This window comes from Nanorana parkeri, unplaced genomic scaffold (assembly GCF_000935625.1).
Source record: "Nanorana parkeri isolate BGI_ZX_2015 unplaced genomic scaffold, ASM93562v1 scaffold56, whole genome shotgun sequence".
NCBI lineage: Eukaryota > Metazoa > Chordata > Amphibia > Anura > Dicroglossidae > Nanorana > Nanorana parkeri.
This window is the reverse complement of record NW_017306324.1, coordinates 46,060-65,889: the sequence shown is the minus strand read 5'-3', so window position 1 is coordinate 65,889 and position 19,830 is coordinate 46,060. Positions and strand designations below refer to the sequence as shown.

Here is a 19,830-nt window from a genome sequence, read left to right as displayed (position 1 = left end):
TCACACCGGGTAAATAGATACCAAACATGTCAAGCCTTAAAATTGCGTGCGTCTGTGAAACCGCAAAAAACAATAGCCAAAATTTCCCATAGGCGGTGCTTTAAATACTTTTACAGCTCATCAGTTTAGTGTTAACAGTGATTGATGGGCCTAAAAGTATTGCTCTCACTCAGATGTTCGCATCCGACGAGTGTTTGCGTTGTATGTGGGGGGCAGGGGACCTTAAAATGTTTTTTATTTTTTTATCTTACTTGAACTGCTTGCCGTTGTAAAAAGCATTGTCCACTGCAAACAGCCATTAGCGGCTGTTACACATACAAGCGATCGGCGGCTCAATAGCCGTCCGATCGCTTGTATATGCTGCTCTGCGCGCGCCCGTCCCACTGTCCCCCCCTCCTGCACCCTTACCTTCAATCCCGAGCTCCCCTGCCCCATCTGCGGCCCGGGACCAGCTCAGGAGAATGTCAGGAGGAAGATGGGAGGGAGGTCAGCATCTTCCTCCTCCTAGCTGATCTCCCTCCGATGTCTGAATGCCGAAGTGATGTCTAATACATTACTTCTGCATTCAGCTGTCATTTCTCTGGCTGCTATAGCCAGAGAAGAAGCTGGTGGAGCAGATCTCTGCTTAATCAGCTTTTTTTTTGGGGGGGTCCCCAGGTGACAGGGGTCTTAGAGACCCCTAATGTCTCCATAAAGAGGACCTGTCAATGTGCTTGTGCTATCACATAGGGTGATTGTTAGCCCCCTATGTGATAGCAATAACCTAAAGTATAAAAATAAATAAATAAATGTCACACATAAAAAAAGTGAAAAAAAAATAATGTTTTTATGTTCGCCACCCCCACGTATACGCACAGATAAACGTAACTGCGCGGCTGATGTGCCAGCACGCGAAAATTACAATTGCGCTCCACATGTTACATAACGCCGCGAACATTGGAGTGAGAGCAATCATTTTAGTGCCCTCAATCACTGATGACACTAAACTGATGAGCGGTAAAAGCTTTTAAAGCGTTGCCTATGGCAAATTTTGGGTACTGTCGTTTTTTGAGGTTTCGCGGACGCAAGCAAATTTAAGGCTTGACATGTTTGGGGTCTATTTATCTGACATGAACCCATCTTTTATATTTTACCAAAAAATTGGGTAATAAATGTTTTATAATTTAATATAGGGGAAACAGTTATGTTTTTTTAACTTTCGGTTATTTTTCCTTACTATAGTAAAAAATAAAAACCCCAGTGATGATTAAATACCACCAAAAGAAAGCTCTATCTGTCCCCAAAAAATGGTATTAAACTCATTTCAGTACAGCGTTGCATGACGGAATAAATGTCAGTCAAAGTATCGCAGCGACTGAATACTGAAAAATGGCCTGGCCAGGAAGGGGGGGCTTGGTCAGCAAGTGGTTAATTTTTTACAAATTTTTTTTTTTTACACTCAGCTTTATTGCTATTGCATAGGGGATAATAAGCCCCCTATGTAATAGCAAATATAATGTGACAGGTCCTCTTTATGGAGACACCAGGGGTATTTCAGACCCCCAATGTCAACTAGGGACTCCAAATACTCTGATGAGGCAGAGATCTGATTCACCAGCTTGTTCTACTGGCTCTAGGAGCCAGAGAATGTGCACAGTGACACCGGAAGTGATGTAATGCACATCACTCCCGGGTCCAGTGATCGGAGGAGCGATCCACAGCTAGCTCCGATCTGTCAGGGGAGACCCGCCATGCCGGTCCCAGGCTCACACGAGGGTCAGATTAGCCTGGGAAGCTGATGGCGGCACCGGGGGCCGCAGAGGGGGGGTGTTAGCGGGACACGGCATCGCACTGTACAAGCAATCCAGCGCCTGTACAGACGCCGGATCGCTTGTATTTAAACAGCAATCACCGGCTGTTTAAAACAGTACCAAGAACACGGCTGCAGGAGCAGCCATGTTCTTGGTATAACCACTTTCAGCAGATGGCGTGAACCCGCTGGAAGTGGTTAAAAAAAACAAAACACATAAACAGATATACAGGGGTACAAGTACTCCTAAAAACGAGATGACGCGAGGATCTTTACACCCACACACACACACACAATGGGTTGGACTTGATGGACATATGTCTTTATTCAACCTCAAATACTATGTAATACTATGCATATCACACAAAAAACACACGCATAGCTTCATAAAAAAAAACTCACACTCATTAAAAAACTCACACAACTATTAACAATGAAAGAAATAATGTAAAAATGTCCCCCTCTCCTGCTTACCTCTTTTGCAGTGAGGGGGCTGCATCCCTGGGGTCCAGTTGGGTCACTTAGGGACTATCCTGGTGGTCCAGTGGAAGATCAGTGTGATTTGCATCTTTGGCTGATGCAGACCATACTAATCGCTCCCTTAATAAATATTAGTATGCGCGCTTGTGGATGTCCCCTCCTTTTTTATTTATAAATAAATGACAGCTGCAGCAGAAGACCAACAAAGCAAAAAACAATATGGCCATGAGAGTGCTAAAACAATACACCACGCCAGTTGAATAAGACCCCCTAAATCTCCAAGTAGACCATAAAACAACCCCAAAACACACCTATGTGTGTATACCACCGTATATCAAATGTACACATAGAATACAATAGTTATGGTACAAAAAATATATTAAACAATGTGAAATAATGTGTGACTCATTAATATTCGAAGATATGCAAATCAATCAGCATAAATCATCAAACAATGTGAATAGTGTGTACATATATAAAGAATGATCAATAATAAAATATAAATATACTGTATAAATATAGCTGCAAGCAGCAACAAAGGTGGCCAAGCAGTAGAGCCGGTAATAGCACATGAGAACATATTGAAGTTAGAGAGATTAAAAAAACAGGACATGATTTCATGAATTATTTTAAAAAAATCTAATTCAAAAGGGCATCCAGAGGTCACCTTGGTGACCTCTGGATGCCATATTGTATGTGGCAGTTATGATGTTGAGTTATCATATGTATAACATGTTTAACATACTTAACTAGTGATATAAATGCACATTTATGCAATTTGATGCACAACACAACTTCAATTTGATGTGGCGGCCATATTGATTTTGGGATTGGGCCAGTTTCTACAACCGTGGTAGAAGAGGTAGCCCTGGGCATATGTGCAAAGTTTTGAGTTATTCTGATAAATGGTTTCAGAGTTTAAGTTATTTGCAGAATAATGCACAATCCAAAATGGCTGCCAAACCCTGCGGTCACATGACTTGTAATAAACATATATAAGTGCAGATTTCAACTTATCCTCTCCAAGAAATTTGTATATCTGTATCCTTTATGAAAAAAACAGATGTTTGAAAACTGTCAAAAATAGGTTTGTGTAAACCAAGATGGTCGCCAGAGCATGCGACCTATGACCTTTATGTTGACAAAGATTAAACACAACACCGTTCTTTACCATTGGGCCAAATTTCATGAGTTTTTACATAACGGTGTGGCAATAATTAGCATTTGAAAAAAGAAGCATCAAAATGATAGAAATATTTTTCGAATTTGACACAATTCAATATGGCCGCCAAACCATGTTTATCAGTTGATTTCAGGACACTAAATAAATATATCCCAAATAACAAGCCTGTTGTTCCTGAAAATCCTGATATTATGCCACACTTAGATGCCAAGGCTAAAATTTCCTAGGGACTGGAAATCGGGAATAGTCATTTTTCTATACCATTGACTAAAGGTTGTCAGTACAAGTTTGCATTTAGAACGCACAGTATGTATTTACCAGTCTAAGGACTAGACATTAGTGACAAGAACATATGACTCTTTTGTTTGAATTGTTTACTTTGTTTCTAAAAAGGGAAGTGACATTCTTTTCAATGCTGATTGGTCATGGGAAGAGGCAATTATTGCAAGAACAAGTAAAGGCAATATTGGCTATTGCTATCCCCAAATCTCACAAGGCCTTACACGATTTTTTGAATCAAGTAAACTTATATAACAAGATTACATACAGGGATTTGCAGAGAAAGTCAGACATTTTGTATTTATTGTTAAAGAAACAAATCTGATATATGTGGTCAGTGGGATGAAGTACAGCTAAATGCATTTGGAACATTGAAGAAAGACCTATAGAATGCTCCAACATTAGCAAGTATAGATGTTTCTTCAGCTGCTTTTGTTTTACAAAGACATGTTTTTGAAGATGCAATTTTTTACACTCTACCAGCTCAGAGATGGTAATAGGAGAATGTATAGCTATTTCTCCAGACTGTAAAGACACCCATGGAGAAAAAGTTTCTGTCACGTGTTAAAAAGTGTTAGGAGTTTTTATAAAGCTGTCAAAGTAACTGAAAACATTATGAGATCCAATTTTACAAAAATCTGATCCATTATTAAATGTTTTTCTCAAGGAAAATGGTTTAGAAGAATTGCATGGAAAGTTTTCAAAATGGTTAAAAGTTTTGACATGTAAAGTAAACAGATTTAAATAGAACTCACACAACATTATGTACAACCACCTGTTTGTACATCTCAAAAACCTATATATCCTTCAAACATAGAACTAGTTAAAGTAAGCACAGAAGTACATTTTTAAACTAGCTTTTATAGAAGTAAAAGAATCTTCTGGGTTGATACAAAATCTTTCTTTAAGTTTGAAAAAAACAAGGTTTTGAATCAAGACCAATTAGGGATTTGCGTCCTGTCATACATTTTAAGTAACACAGTACATACATGAGAATTTAGGTTTTCCTAAAGTAGGGAAAAAGTTGAATATTTCCTCATAATACATGAAGTATATAAATAGGAATGTTCTCACATAGGTTTTTATAATGAATAAAAACTACTTATTAACATATTTGCACCACATAAGGATGAAGACCATGTAATTGATCTAAAGTATACATAGTAATAGATAAATGTAGTTACACATTAGCCAATGAAAATTATTTTTCCTAAGTAATGATACTGCATTTCTGTTACAGGAAGTGACTTACAAGTCAGTGCTAGAAGGTAATATGATGCTTCTAGATGCCTTCAGATGAAAGAGATTCTGAAGAAGATGAGAAGAGCCTTTTCTGGAAGAAGATTTGGCGCTCAAGGTTTTTGTTTACTATAGCAATGGCTATATTTTCAAGTTTTATTAACACTACACAATTATTAAAGAAGATCATCTTATGAAGTAAAGAAGATCATCTTATGAAGAAAAGAAGATTTATTGAACTGTACTATTAACTAAATAGTATATTACATATTTTAATTTTTCACACACACATTTTTTCTAACTGATACATTTTTCATATTTGTAATCACACATGATGTTGTCAGAAACAATAACTGTATTGAAACAGTATTGCTTTCATTTTAGTTTAAGGATACAATATTTTGTTATTTTAAAGTACATGTACAGACATATTGAAGACGAGCTAAACATTATTAAGTGTATGTTTAGGCTAATTTAACAATAATGAACATATGTTTAAGAAAAGTTATATTTAGTTTACTGAGTATAGGTAAACAAGGAAATTAATATTTTATGTTACATACTATTTTTGTGAAATTTTGAAGTATCTATTTATGTAAGGATTCACCAAAGTGTTTTTACATTTGATAATGACCTTATCAAGGGAATGTATAGTTTGAATATTTGATAAGTATAAGGAATATAAGGCAAATACTGATAAGACAAGTCTTGCCAGGCTTATTGTTCCTAATACTGGATCAAGGATGAAATATGCAAATCAATCATTTTATGGTTTTTGAATATCTGTGATACGCTTGTGACATGACTGATGTATGAATGAATATTAGTATTAAATAATTTAGGATAAATGATTAAAATTCCAATTACCCATTTTCAGAGGGAATTGTTAAAACCAGAGATATTGAAATATGTATGTGTGAACCTTAAATGATGATTGATTTTCTATATTTTAATCTATCCAAGTTTGGAGATTCAGTTTTTTACTGTACTGCTGATTTTGAGTTACAATTGGTAATCAATCAGTAAGCTGACAGGCAGACCTAAGTATAGTTGAAACAGTTGTTGGGAATGCATAAAGAAGACTATGATGCCCAAAATGGGATAGAAGGAGAACACATGACTCAGCTACTAAAAGTATGGCACTCCCTTATGCTAATCAGAAAGACGTTTAAGGTAAACATCACATAGGTTATTTTAAAGTAAAAGCATGGATAAAAGGATGAGGGATGATCCTTCAAGACACACACACACACACACACACACACACACACACACTCATTCACACTACAGATCCACAGACACGCCCACACTCACATTGAATAGACAGACACCTGTTAGGACTATCTTTACTTACTAACTAAAGACACGTTTCTTAAGCATCTTATAGATTTCTGCTGTAAGATATACTATATTTTGTAACCATCAAGCATCTTATAGACTAATTCTGTAAGATATACCATATCCTGTAATATTTTGTAACTTTAAATTAAACACATTCTGAACTTTATGCAACAATGGAAACAATCATCTATTATTGAACTTTTCCACCCTATGCTTTGAGAAAAGGAATATGACATAAAAAATCATTTCGTGTCATTTTCTTACACCATCTTTAAGAATTTCATGTGAAGTGGAGACGTGGGACATCGGAGGCCCGCACGGAGCCTGGGCTGTGAAACGCCCAGGTGTGAACCATATCACATGTGACCAAATGAGGTGTCGCCTGAGGTAAAAAGCTCAGGTTGCCTCATTAAAGGGACGGCTCTGCCCCCTATCCCTGAGATCAAGCCTGTGTTGGGTAAAATGCCTTAGAGGAGGTGGCCCCATGGTGCGTTACATCTGGATTCAATAAAGTTACACAAAGTCTGACATCATTAGTATATGGGTTTCTGTTCCACTATTGAGTTTACAGAGCATGGCTGGGCTCTGTGGGTAGCCCCTGAGTTCAAATAGTGAAGGATCCACATAAGGGCTCAGTGACATTTAACTGTTTTTCCACATATTGGAACTTGCTGCATCTAGCTGCAAAGGATTCCATACTACTAAGATTTAGGTAAAGTCCACTTTCTGACTTTCTTACAGCTATGTTTCCTGCATAGCACTACTTAACGGACTGTTTTCACATTAATGCTAGAGTTGTTCCTTAAACCTTTTATTTAAAAAAAAAAGTGAAATAATGGCACCTTAAACGAAAATCTGACACACTCCAATGCCTGCACATACCCACTAATATCCATTCTCACTAATATAAATTCTCTTTCAGGGTCCCTAAAATGCAAATATCAGCTCAAAGAAGGAAAGCAGAGAGCTACGCTGACCTCTTATGCACCATATTATTTACTGTGATTTATCATGTTTAATGCCTTATATTGATGCATTGGATGAAGCAGGCCTACTTTGGCTTTGTGTGCTGTTGTTTAATTTTGAAGCATCTCAGTTTTCAAGCTCCCAGAAAAAATTGGAAAATGTGTGCCGGTGCTTATGTTTCATTCATAACACCACTTTAAATGTTTTCATATCGAAATGGCTTTCTTAAATGTATACAAACATTTATGTTATTGTAATACATTTTATTTCAGAGGACAGTTCATTATCTAGTCTCTTCTTTTTGCAAAGTCTTTTTTTAAATGACATATTATATAATGATGTTACATAGTTTTCTAAGTACAGGTTTCTTATCAATGAAAAAGAAACATTATGTAAACTGATAATTTCCCCCTACCTTGAGGATTTTTATACATTTTCCAGTTTCACAATCCCATAGTCTTACCTGCAAAAAAAACCAACATTCTTGATTTTGTTACACTAGGGATGCTTTTCCCTATTCCCTATGTTATTCTGCCACTAAGCAGTCCGTACACCAATGTTGATATTCAGTTAAAGTTGAACTCCAGAAAACATCTAAATAGATTTTTGAAATACATACATGTTAACTATATAACCTGCCAAAGAATATGTAACTCTGAGTGCAGCCAGTGTTGTAATTCAGATTTCCCTGCCAAGTAGCATAGCAACATCCTTTTCTCTTTACTTTTTCTGTGGACTGCAGAAATACAGGCTTTTCTAGCACTAACCCCAATCTGTGATTGGACAGTGAAGCAGCAGCAGCAACACAATGGTGAGACTATTGCTCTTCTTTTGTCAGCTGCATGGCAGATGAGGTTCAATATTGAGCAATGCAAAATATGCACTAGGGTACCAAAATTATGCATGCAAAATACTAATTAAGAGGGACTCCTCTGGGGAAATCAGTGATGGAAAAACACTTGGGGGATGCTTGTAGATCTCAGACTCACATATTGCATAGCATGCAATGCCAAGCTGGCAAACCTGGCAGAATACTCTCATTCATTAGAAGGGGTATATATGAAAGAGAGAAATCAATATTTCTACCCCTTTACAAAACACTAGCTTGGACTTGAATATTGAGTTTGGTTTTGGTCACAAATCCTGAGGAAAGATGTCTTTTATGTAAAAAGGGTTCAGTGAAGGGGAACAAAATGAAATGGGCTGGAGGACCTCAGCTATGAGGAAAGATTACACTTTTTCACTCTGGAGAAGAGATGCTTAGGAGGTGCTTAACTGGCTACGATGGATATTTCATCATTATATATCGGTATACCTAATAATGCAGGCCTCCTGGCCTTTGAACATTTTTTATTACAGGGAGGGGAACAGGACACCCCCTTAGCCTTAATTTTCTTGTCTAGACTTTGTTCTCGAGAACAACATGTTTACTTTTGAAGAAAAGACCTACAAGCTGGTCTGAGGGACAGCCATGGGGAGCTCTGCGGTCCCCTCGTTTGCCAATCTGTTTGTGGGCTTTCTGGAAGAATGCCATGTGTATAAATCTGCTTTGTATATGCAGCATACTAAAACATGGATGAGATTTGTATATTATATATTTATAATCTGGGAATGCAATACCCAGACCTTTGTGTCAATTAATGGACGTTTCCTGATTGCACAAGTCATCTTGATGTGCTGGTGACATTTCTGAACGTGTATCTGTGTGGACGGGGCCATCTGTGGTCACTACGAGCACCCATTTACATTTCTATGGGATATCCAGTAAATAGTGCAGCAAGACATCTCTTCACTAAGAGGGGATACGATCACAAGGTATAACTGTATCAGAGGTGCTCATAGTAACTGTAATAAACTGTTAACTCTAAGGTCACTTAGGGAGAGAAAAGGCCAACATTTGAGGTTGGACAAAATGCCCCCCTGCCATTAAAAACTGGGTAAAAAAGACCCCCGTTACATTTACTGTGAAAGGCAGGCAGGCCTAAGAACTTGAGTTACCACTAAATGATTTAGCTTGATGGTGTGATTCAGGCCAGACACTACCAAATTAAACATCTTATGATATGTTTGGATTGTGAGTGTTAAATACAGGCAAATCTGTCATATACTGAATGTGCTAATTGATCTGCTAACTGGAATTATAAACACTAAATATGGCCATCTATAATTTTTGCCAGTGACAAATCCTGCCTAGGAGCACATAACACTGGATACCAGCTCTGACCTTTATTAGCTAGAAAACTCTCTTTAATGTAACTTTTTAAACACTACACATTTGTCATCCAACTGTCAATGAAAGCACCTTTATAGTTTAATAAACCACTCCCATTGGATAAGAAAATGGCACATAAGTGGTATTTAGTCCTATAGTCCTTAGCAATAAATTGAAACCAGTTTCTCAGAGGTGTGCAGAGAAGACTTTTACTTTAAAGGTTTTGATGGCCTTGTCTCAAGATATTCCCCTATGTTAGCAGTAATTTATTAGTTCTGGCTTAAAGGGAGATATGACACATAATCCAGCCATTAACATTAAAATCAAGAACTTATCTGCTGTTTAAACACACTCTATAACCTCTCCACCACTTAGCTTAATAATCCTGGGGATAGACTTGATTGGCCCAGTTGGGCTTTTCTTAACTGGTTTCCTAAGATAAGGCTGGCATCAGGTCTTTCTGCTCAGTGTATAAACATGCACACCTGGCTTGTATGGTTATGTCAAAATTACTCTAGAACTAGGGATGCACCAATATATCGGCCACCGAAAAATTGCACTTTTGGCTAAGTGCCGAAAGTGCCATTGTCCTGCCAATACATCGGCGCATCCCAGGTTTCTTTCCTCCCCTCTGGGCACTACTCTGTGTCCCAGCGGGGAGGAGGGAAAGTGACAGTCGGCCGAGCGCTGTGGGAGGAGAGCGCTGTGAACGGCCGGTCTCTCTCCTCCCACACCGCTCAGCCGCCTATCACAGTCTGGCAGAGTGGTGTGGGGGGCGGAGACAGCCCGCGCTGTCACAAGAGGCTGAGCTCTCCTCCCTGCTCCGCTCGCTCAGCCTCCTGTGACAGCTTGTCAGAGAGGAGAGCGAGAGCAAACACTCAGTGATCAGTGAGCGCTGAGTGTTTGTAGATAATTGAGGATATAGCATGTGGACTATATCCTCAATTATGAATGAATGGGAAGTGATCTACATCACCTCCTGTTCATTCATAGTTGTAGTTATAGTAAACACACATTGTTCTCAAGTTATCAATGAACAGGAACTCTCATAGAGGATTCCTGTTCATTGATAAAAGGTGATACAGAAAAAGAAATTGAGGACTCTGTGTTCTCAATCTCTTTTTCTATTTTAAAAGGGAAATATCAGGGGTCTGTTCAGACCCCCAATATTTCCCCAAAGCCCCTAAAAGTAAAGTAAAAAATAGGGATGCACAGATACTTTTCGAGTACCAGTGCAGATACTTGGCATTTTCATGAGAACTATCAGGGTTCCAGCGATTGAAGCTGAGGACCGGGCTCTGGCACTCCACCACTGTCCTGAAATCATTAGTCTGTATTGTTTTAGAAAAACTGTCACATGGCAATAAACAAAAATGTATCAGTACTCGTACTTGTAAGTACTCTGCAAGTACCAGTACTCGTACTCGCAAAACTGGTATCTGTGCATCCCTTTATTTTATCTGTGCAACCCTAGTAAAAAATAAAAATATTTAATAAAAAAATAAATGAATAAATAAAAATAAATATTAAAAAAGTTTATAAAAAATAAAATATTTAAAAAATGTGAAAAAAAACGGTTTCGGCCTGACAATTTTTTTAATTTCAGTTTCGGTTTTGAAGTTTCTATTTCAGTGCACCTCTATAAAGAACCATCACTCATTACCCCATCTCATGTCTGTGGGCACCTTAGGAAGGTCGGAGAGTGCAGTTATTATCTATTCTCAAACTACAATTACTATTACCATCTTGTCATGTCCTGTAGAGGCCAGCAGGATACCATCCCAGGAGAAAGACAGGGTCCTCAACCAATTTACATGTCCAGTCAGGAGAAAGATGAGGGAGCCACTGCACGGATTCCACACACGAATAGTTTTATCCCAGGAACCAGATGCCTACAAAGGTAAAATTACCACTAATTAACCTTTAGTGGTGTCCTTCCTTAAATGAAAATAATGGTCAAATAACATTTAAAATTATTATCCCTAGCTGAATAACATGACAGTTTTTGCTATTTTATTTCAGCATTTTGCTCCTTTTAATGAAATGATTATTATTACTGTTGTTTTGTTGTTCCTTTGCTGCAATCACAACTAGTGTTCCATTTGTAAGATCTAATGTCTAATAGTAATAGTCTAGTTTCTCTCTTTATTGACACAGATCAGACAAAATAGTTATTATAATATTGGAACAATGTTATGGATGAAATGCCGCAATCAATTTTGAAAATCAGTTCTAGCCTTTTTCAAAGCTAATAGGCAAGGGATTGTCAAAGGGCATGGGGAGCTGGGCATTGCGATGTGGAACCTGTAACAATAAAAATGAAAATGTAAACAATTCCATTCAGTGGGGAGTTGACATTTTAATAAGGCTCAGAGGGTAAAATTAAAACATATAATTTCTTTAAATAACATGGTTGGAGGATGCCCTAAACCTGTACAAGAAGTGGTGCATCTGTAGCATGTACTCACACAAAAGGGACACTTAACCACTTGGTTCCGGAGCAATTTCTTACATTTGCACACACATGATAAAATCAGAATGTTTGGCTAGATAACCGCTTCAGACCCCCAAACAATTATATATTTTCTGAAAGCAGAGGCCCTGAAGAATTAAAGGATGCTAGTTGCAATTTTGTATGTCACACTGTATTTGCGCAAATGTTTATCAAACAAGTATTTCTAGGAGAAAATACACTAAAATTAAATTTAGTGCACAGAAACAGGATATATTGCCCATTTTTGGGGTAAAGTATAAAAGATACCAAAGAACCGGGTAAAGAGATACCAAACATGTCAAGCCTTAAAATTGCGTGCGTCCGTGAAATCGCAAAAAATTACAATAACCAAAATTTCCCATAGGTGACGTTTTAAACACTTTTACGGCTCATCCGTTTAGTGCTAACAGTGATTGATGGGCCTACAATTATTGCTCTCACTCCGATGCTTGTGACGAAATGTAACATGTGTGGCGCAATTTTTGTTTTTGCACATAGGCGCATGTTTACATTGTATGTGCATGCACATGGGGGGGGGGGGGACTTTAAAAAAAAAAAAAATTGGGGGATTTTTTTATGTTACTTTAATTTTAACAATTTTGGGTTTTGTTTTTTTACACTCAGTTCTATTGCTATTGCATAGGGGGCTAACAAGCCCCCTATGTAAATCAGGGGTCTTTCAGACCCCTAATGTCACCTAGGGACCCCAAAGAAGCTGATAAAGCAGAGATCTGCTTCACCAGCTTCTTCCTCTGGCTCCAGGAGCTAACGAATGTGCCCAGTGATACCGGAAGTGATGTAATGCACATCACTTCCGGGTCCAGTGATCAGAGAAGAGATCGCCCTCTGGAAGCCGCTGATCTCTCCTCCGATCTATCAGGGGAGACCCTCCAAGCCAGTCCAGGGCTCCCACAGGTGACAGTGGAAGCCGGGAAGCCGGGGCAGCGGAGGGGGGGGATGGGGAAACGGCGCCGGATCACTTGTATTTAAACAGCAATCGCCAGCTGTTTAAAATGGTACAGCTGCAGCAGCCGTGTTCTTGGTATAACCACTTCCAGCGCAGGACGTACCTTTACGTGAACCCGCGGGAAGTGGTTAAAAAGAAAAACATTTTACTCCCAGGCAAGTTTTTTTTGTAGTAAACAGCAAGGACTCCCCCCAAAATCCTTGCCAGATCCTTATTCCTGACCCCCTCTCTCCTGAACCATACCGGGCCACATGACCTCAACAAGGGCCCAAAGGATGTGTGGACCTGCGGGGGAAAATGATCAGAATCTGGATGCCCTCTTTAGAGTAACGGCTTCCCAGATATCTACCCCTTGTTAGTAATTCTCAAAAAAATAATCTAAAATAATGTATCATAAAGTCCTTTACAAGAAAGAAAAGTCCCACGGTGTTAATCTATTGTTAATCATGTTGTCCAGGAATGGAGATCCAGTATCCATCATAATAAGTGATGGCCAAAAGATGCACAGAAACATGACGATCTGCACATAATGATCTACTTCACCGGCACCCTTTATCGCAACTGACAGCTCCCTTGCCAGCAACCGAATGTAAACAAGCTGGTCAGAATTGCTGACTGACGTCATTGACAAAGTATTGTCATGGCCATATTTGGTCAATGATGTCTCCCAAGAATATCCACCAGCTTGTTTACTATGTGAAACAAGCTGACCGACAGGCTAGGAAGTAATTCATTTGTGGCTGTAATGCTGCCACTAAATGAATCACTTTCAGCTGAACCTGTCAGGAGTTTGGGAAGGTGAACAGGCCACATCTTGCCATTTACTTAATCCGTTTGACGAACTTCGAACGAAAGCTTAACTCTGTTGAACTGAACCCGAAGCCATGCCTACAACTGAGTTTCCTGTAGACATGTGCACAAGCAAAAAATTAGTTTAGTTTAGTTTCGTTTTGAAACAAACAAACAAAAATTTGTTTAATTTAGTTTTGTTTTGATTCGGACTTTGCATTATTTCGTTTTTCGCATTCGGGTCCGAAATTAAATTTGTTTCGGACGAAATTGGTTAGCGGTAGTCCGGCCGAAATTCGTTTATGGACGAATTTCGTTGCAATCAAAATGACATTAGGGGGGGGGGGGGTTTCCTTTTTTTTTTACAGTCTGCAGAAGATGTTAAGAGAATGCCAATTCAAAAGCAAAGAAAAACAAATAACTTTATCCATTATTCTCCCTGCCATGGATTAGAACCTGCGACCTTGACAATGGCAAACCAGTACTCTAACCACTACACTATTGCCTACTTTTAACCATAGAATTGCTGTAGAGGGAAAATGTTGTAGTAGGTGTTGTAGGAGAAAATGAAAGTTTGTGCACGTTATAACACAAAAAAAGAGCCGAGGTATCATCTGAAAATAATTATGACACCTTGGGGGTGATTTACTAACCTAAACACACGCACGCACCAGGTGCGTGTGATTTTCACACAGCAAAACGTATTTATCAACCAAAAAGTCTCTAAAAGCATATTTCCACTAATGCCATATATGGAAATATCATGCACATGATGCATATATAATGCAGCTTCACAGTTTAGACAAAAATGGTTAGCTCATGCATTTGCATTCATCAACGCAAGCAACACAACATAGAGCTAATTTACACAACATCACCTTGCAATTCATGCTTGGCTTTGCACAACACACCTGCTGTGTGTGTACACACTACAAAGGTGTTTAGATTCCACCCATAGATCATGCTGGGGGTGAACACACTACAGAGGTGTATACATGTTAGTGGTGTGTTTATAAGGTTAGTAAATCAACCCCCTTGGCTCACAGACCTGAATAGCATTCGGAAACTCATGAACAGTATTCGGGTGTTCCCGAATGCTATGTAGCATTTGACAGCTGACAATGTCAAATGGGCGGAGCGAGCCGTGTTGACATTCGGGCTGTTGACATTTGGGATGAATGTCATTTTTGCGGCGAGTTTTCGTCGGGTTCGGGTGGTCGTCTGCGGCGGGACTTTTTTATTTCGGTGGGTCGGCGAGGGTCCTGCATTTTTTTTTTTTCAATTAAAGGATTTTGTCAAAAGTCTGGACTTTTTACTAACTATTTGATTTAACCCTTTAGTGAATGGGTAGGGGTACAAGTACCCCTTACTCATTCACATGGGGGGGTGTCATCTGGTTAAAGAGGTACCCCGATGCAAATAAGCCCCCTTGCCCGCAGACCCCCTCCCAATCCCGAGGGCACATGGCCTGGTAAGGCGCAGGGAGGGGGGGCGCTCGATCGTCCCTCCCCTTTCCTGCCCTGCCGGGCCAGTGCTCGGATCAAGGGTCTGGTAGGACTGTTAGGGGGGATCCCACCTTTTTCCCCCCATTTTTTGGGGCTGGGGTTCCCCTTTAAAATTCCTACCAGACCTAAAGGGTCTGTTATGAATTGGGGGGGAACCTCACGTTTTGTTTTTTTTCCTCTTCTGCAGACTGTAAAAAAATAAATGTCATTTTTTTTTCCTAATGTCATTTTGCTGCAACGAAATTCGTCCAATAACGAATTTCGTTGCAGCAAAATGACATTAGGAAAAAAAATGATTTTTTTTTATAGTCTGCAGAAGTTGAAAAAAAAAAGCGTGAGGTTCCCCCCCAATAACGAATTTCGTCCATAAAAGAATTTCGGCCGGACTACCGCTAACGAATTTTCATCCAAATCTCCGAATTTCAAAAAATACGTCCGAAACGAATTTCGGAACGACCCGAATCGCACATGTCTAGTTTCCTGATGTGTCAGTATATGGTGTGAGCCCTATAGCACAGCAGGTATTTGTATTTTATGCAAAGATATATTTGCTAGGGGGCACGGGCACTTTTGCAATGTCTTTTTTAAAGAAAGCATCTATTTGAAATTAAGTGTCGTCATCGTCTACGCACTTAGAAAAGGCACTTGGAGAAGGCACAAAAATACATCAACAATGCTCTTGACAGACTGCAGGTGATCCTCTTTTCCCCACCTACCTCTCTCTGTTCCAAATTTGATTACTACTCTCCACCCCTTAATATGCCTTCTCTACCATTGCTTTTCACAATTGTGTCTTCTCTTCATAAAGTCTCTTTCCTTTAACCCCTCCACCCCAGAGATTATATATTTCACTCTCTCTTCTGCCCTCTCCGAATTACTGCATTTATTACCTCCTGCTCATTCTGAACCCACATGCTAGTGTTACCTCCAAGATACTAGGGCATGTGCACGCATAAAAAAAATTACTCATCTCACTTCCCTCACCCTTCTGCTTCTCCTTACTTCTGGTGATATTTCTCTCAATTCCAGCCCTTTGTTTTCTAATAGTCACCCCTCAAACCAGCGCACTGCCTTTCCTATGGCAGCAGCTCCAATCAACGCACCCTAATTTCTATTCCCCTGCTTCCTAGAACCAGTCCTCCCTTCTCATGTGCTCTCTGTAATGCACGCTCTGTCTGTAACAAGCTCACCTCTGTGCATGATCTTCTTATCCAATTCATTTAACATGCTTGCTGTTACTGAAACCTGACTTCAGGAATCTGACTCTGCCTCCCCTGCCACCCTCTCCCATGGTGGCCGCCACTGGACGCACTCACCCAGAGCCAGTGGGCGTAAAGGAGGTGGAGTGGGAATCCTTTCTATCCCCAAAATGCACATTTCAGGTTCTGCCTTCACCTCCCTCTCTATCCCTCTCCTCTTTTGAAGCCCACTGTATTCGCCTATCTTCTCCAGTTTCTCTGAGGATTGCTGTAATTTATCTTATTTTCTTGATGACTTCTCTGCCTGGCTACCCTACTTTGAGGATTGCTGTAATTTATATTATTTTCTTGATGACTTCTCTGCCTGGCTACCCTACTTTCTCTCCTCTGACATACCCCCTATCATTCTGGGAGACTTCAACATTGCTACTAACATTAACACCCCAGCTACCACTCAACTTCTCAACCTAACCTCTTCTTTTGACCTAACACAATGGACACACACTCCTATTCACTCTGATGGCAACATTCTAGATCTTGTGTTCTCTCACCTATGCACTCCTTGCAACCTCTCTAACTCTCATTTTCCCCTCTCAGGCCACAACCTTGTCAGTTTCACACTCACCCTGTCCCCATCCCTGAATCCCCCTAATCTTTGCCACTTCAATCCTTCTTTACCCAAACGTCTTGCAGGACAACATGTGAGATGTGAAGTACCTCCCCTCAAGCAGGAAACACGCCATCATAGAAGTTTAAAAGACTGGCCATAGAGCAAGCTCCTCGGTTTATGTGTTTCCTCCGTCCGGAGGAGATGCGTCACCTATGGAGCGTTGTTTGAGGGGAGATACTTCCATCCCAGCTCAGGTAATATATATCTTTTTCTAAATCCTGATGCTCTGACTTCCTGCACTTCACCTAGGATCCCTTGGTGGTGGGTTGTTTAGGTGTTAAGCCAAAACTAGACTTTTTTCCTCTCGAGGTAAATCATCTTTTATTTTTTCTCTGCAGGCCAAAGCCCCAGAGAAGTCCAGGAGTGTACCAATGAAAAAATGTGCTGTTTGTGGAGTTAAGCTTAGCCTGGCCTATACCAAGCCTCTCTGCCAGGCGTGTATAGGGGGATTCTTAAGAAGGAGTCAGTTTCTGCTTGTAGCAGCCTCTTATCTTTAGTGAAGGAGGAATTAGCATCCACATTTCACTCTTGGACAATTCAGGTCACTCTTGGACAATTTTAAGCCAACCCTTAACCCTTTGGTGCCTGGCCCCTCTAGTCAGCCTATATTGATCAGGGAGGAGGTCTCTGTAAAATCTTCCGAGCTTGAGGATCTGGCCACTTCAGATCACACTCGGTTGGGTGTATATTAAACTTTCATTGGAAGACGTAGATTACCTTTTAAAGGCCATTTATGACACACTGGAAATTCGGGAGGAGAAGGTCCAACTCTCCAGGCATGATTTGATGTATCAGGGACTGGAGAGGAAGAAGTCACAAGTTTTTCCGGTTCATAAGATTCTCTCAGATTCTGTTCTTAGGGAGTGGGCAGAGCCAGAGAGGAAGCACTTTTTATCTAAAAACTTAAAAGGTAGATTTCCGTTTGATCCAGTACACATTTGGAATTAATATCCTAAGTTAGATGCCCCTCTTGCTAAATTATCTAAAAAGTCAGATTTGGCTTTTGATGATATGGGACTTTTTAAGGATCCGATGGATAAAAAAATGGATGTACTGCTCACAAGAGCCCGGGATTTGGCACTGTCTAATCTAAGACCAGCCCTTGCTACCACATGCGTAGCAAGAAATATGGAGTTTTGGTTGTCCTAGTTTAAATGTCATTTACTGACAGGCACCCCTAGTGATCAAATCATGGACTTTTTAGGTCAATTTGGTTTATAGCTGATGCATCAGCTGAGTCAGGATGTCGGCTAGAACTTCAGCGCTGATAAATTCTTCCCGTCGAGCCCTTTGGCTTAAACCTTGGGAGGATGACTCGGCCTCTAAGTTACGTTTATGTAATTTACCCTTCTCTGGCGATCTGCTCTTCGGCCCAGAGTTACAATCAACAGTGGAGCGTATGGCAGATAAAAAGAAGAAACCTTTTAACCGTAGATTTTTTCGTACTGTACCCCCAGGGGAGGGCGTTCAGGCAAGGGCCAATAGGGCGGTCAGAATAAGCCAAAGAAGCACTGGACAGGCCACAAGGGCAGAAGTAGAAGGGGCATCCTCTTTAATCCCCCCTCCCAGATTCCAACCCACAGTGACGCTCAGCTTCAGGTGGGGGGCAGATTAGGGGGCTTCCTCCCACAGTGGAAAAGAGTGTCCTCCAATGCGTTTCTCCTCAATTTGATGGAAAAGGGTTACAACTTGGAGTTCGACAACACTCCCCCAGAAAGGTTTTTGATTACAGAACTTCCAAAAGACTCAGTAATGTCGAAGGCCCTTTGTCTACTAATAGGTGATCCAGTGGACCAGAACGTTCTGGTTCCAGTTCCAAAATTAGAAGAAAAGGAGGGTTTTTATTCTCATGTCTTCATTGTGAAAAAACCTTCAGGGAGGTTCCGCCTGATCCTAAATCTAAAGCCCCTGAATGTGTCAATCAGATACAAGAAGTTCAAATTGAACTCAATGAGGCAATGGGGGACGTGCTGGTCCAGATCCAAATGCTGGCTGAGGTGGGACACCGTCAATCTGAATCATCAGGTTTGGAATACGAACAGTTACAGAGATTGGTTATTAAGTGGCTCAAGCATATCATCTAGATAGCTCTGACAGACTAAAGGCGTGTCTCCCCCCTTTCTGGTCCTGGACGCCCCCCCACTTTTGTCCCCCCAGACAACATTTTGACAGAGTAGCTGGGTCGGTGGTTATTAGCCCCGTCTTCCCTTGGTCTAGGAATCTCCATCTCTCTTCAGTTATCACGCTAGGGAGATTAATCCATGATCCCCTGACAAAGCAATATGCGAAACGCATTGGGACTGGATACAACTCTCCAATCGCACATAGATGTGGTATCAAATGATAGTTGAATTATGGGGATGTGTTATATGAGAATGGTTATACTCATGATTTTATACTAGTTATTCAGTATGTAATAAACTTTATATTTTTACTTAAATGTATCCAAGCAGTGTTTGTATACCTCCCCAAAAAAACCCTGTTTTCTACTTGTTGCAATTGTTAAAAATTTAAGGGGGAGAGGTTGCATCAGGAGACCGCTGGGTTAGCGATTCACGGGTGTGTTTCACCCTCAACAGTCCAGTGAAACTGCCCTCCTAAAACTCACTAATGACTTACTAACTGCGAAAAACAATGGCCATTACACCTTACTTGTTATTAGACCTTTCTGCTGCTTTTGACACAGTTGACCACCTGCTGCTCCTCAAAAAAAACTC

General features: G+C 40.2%; 1 protein-coding gene across 1 annotated transcript in view; it reads right to left on the bottom strand.

The window, feature by feature from the left end:
• The window catches only part of LOC108804367 (WD repeat-containing protein 38-like), a 47,731-nt gene that overhangs the window by 8,770 nt on the left and 19,131 nt on the right, over nt 1-19,830 (bottom strand). Inside the window, exons 7-8 of the mRNA XM_018576078.1 lie at nt 11,232-11,381; nt 7,693-7,740 (exon numbers count right to left, since the gene is read on the bottom strand). Coding sequence (XP_018431580.1) covers nt 7,693-7,740; nt 11,232-11,381 — 198 coding nt within the window. The remainder of the gene's footprint in view (nt 1-7,692; nt 7,741-11,231; nt 11,382-19,830) is intronic.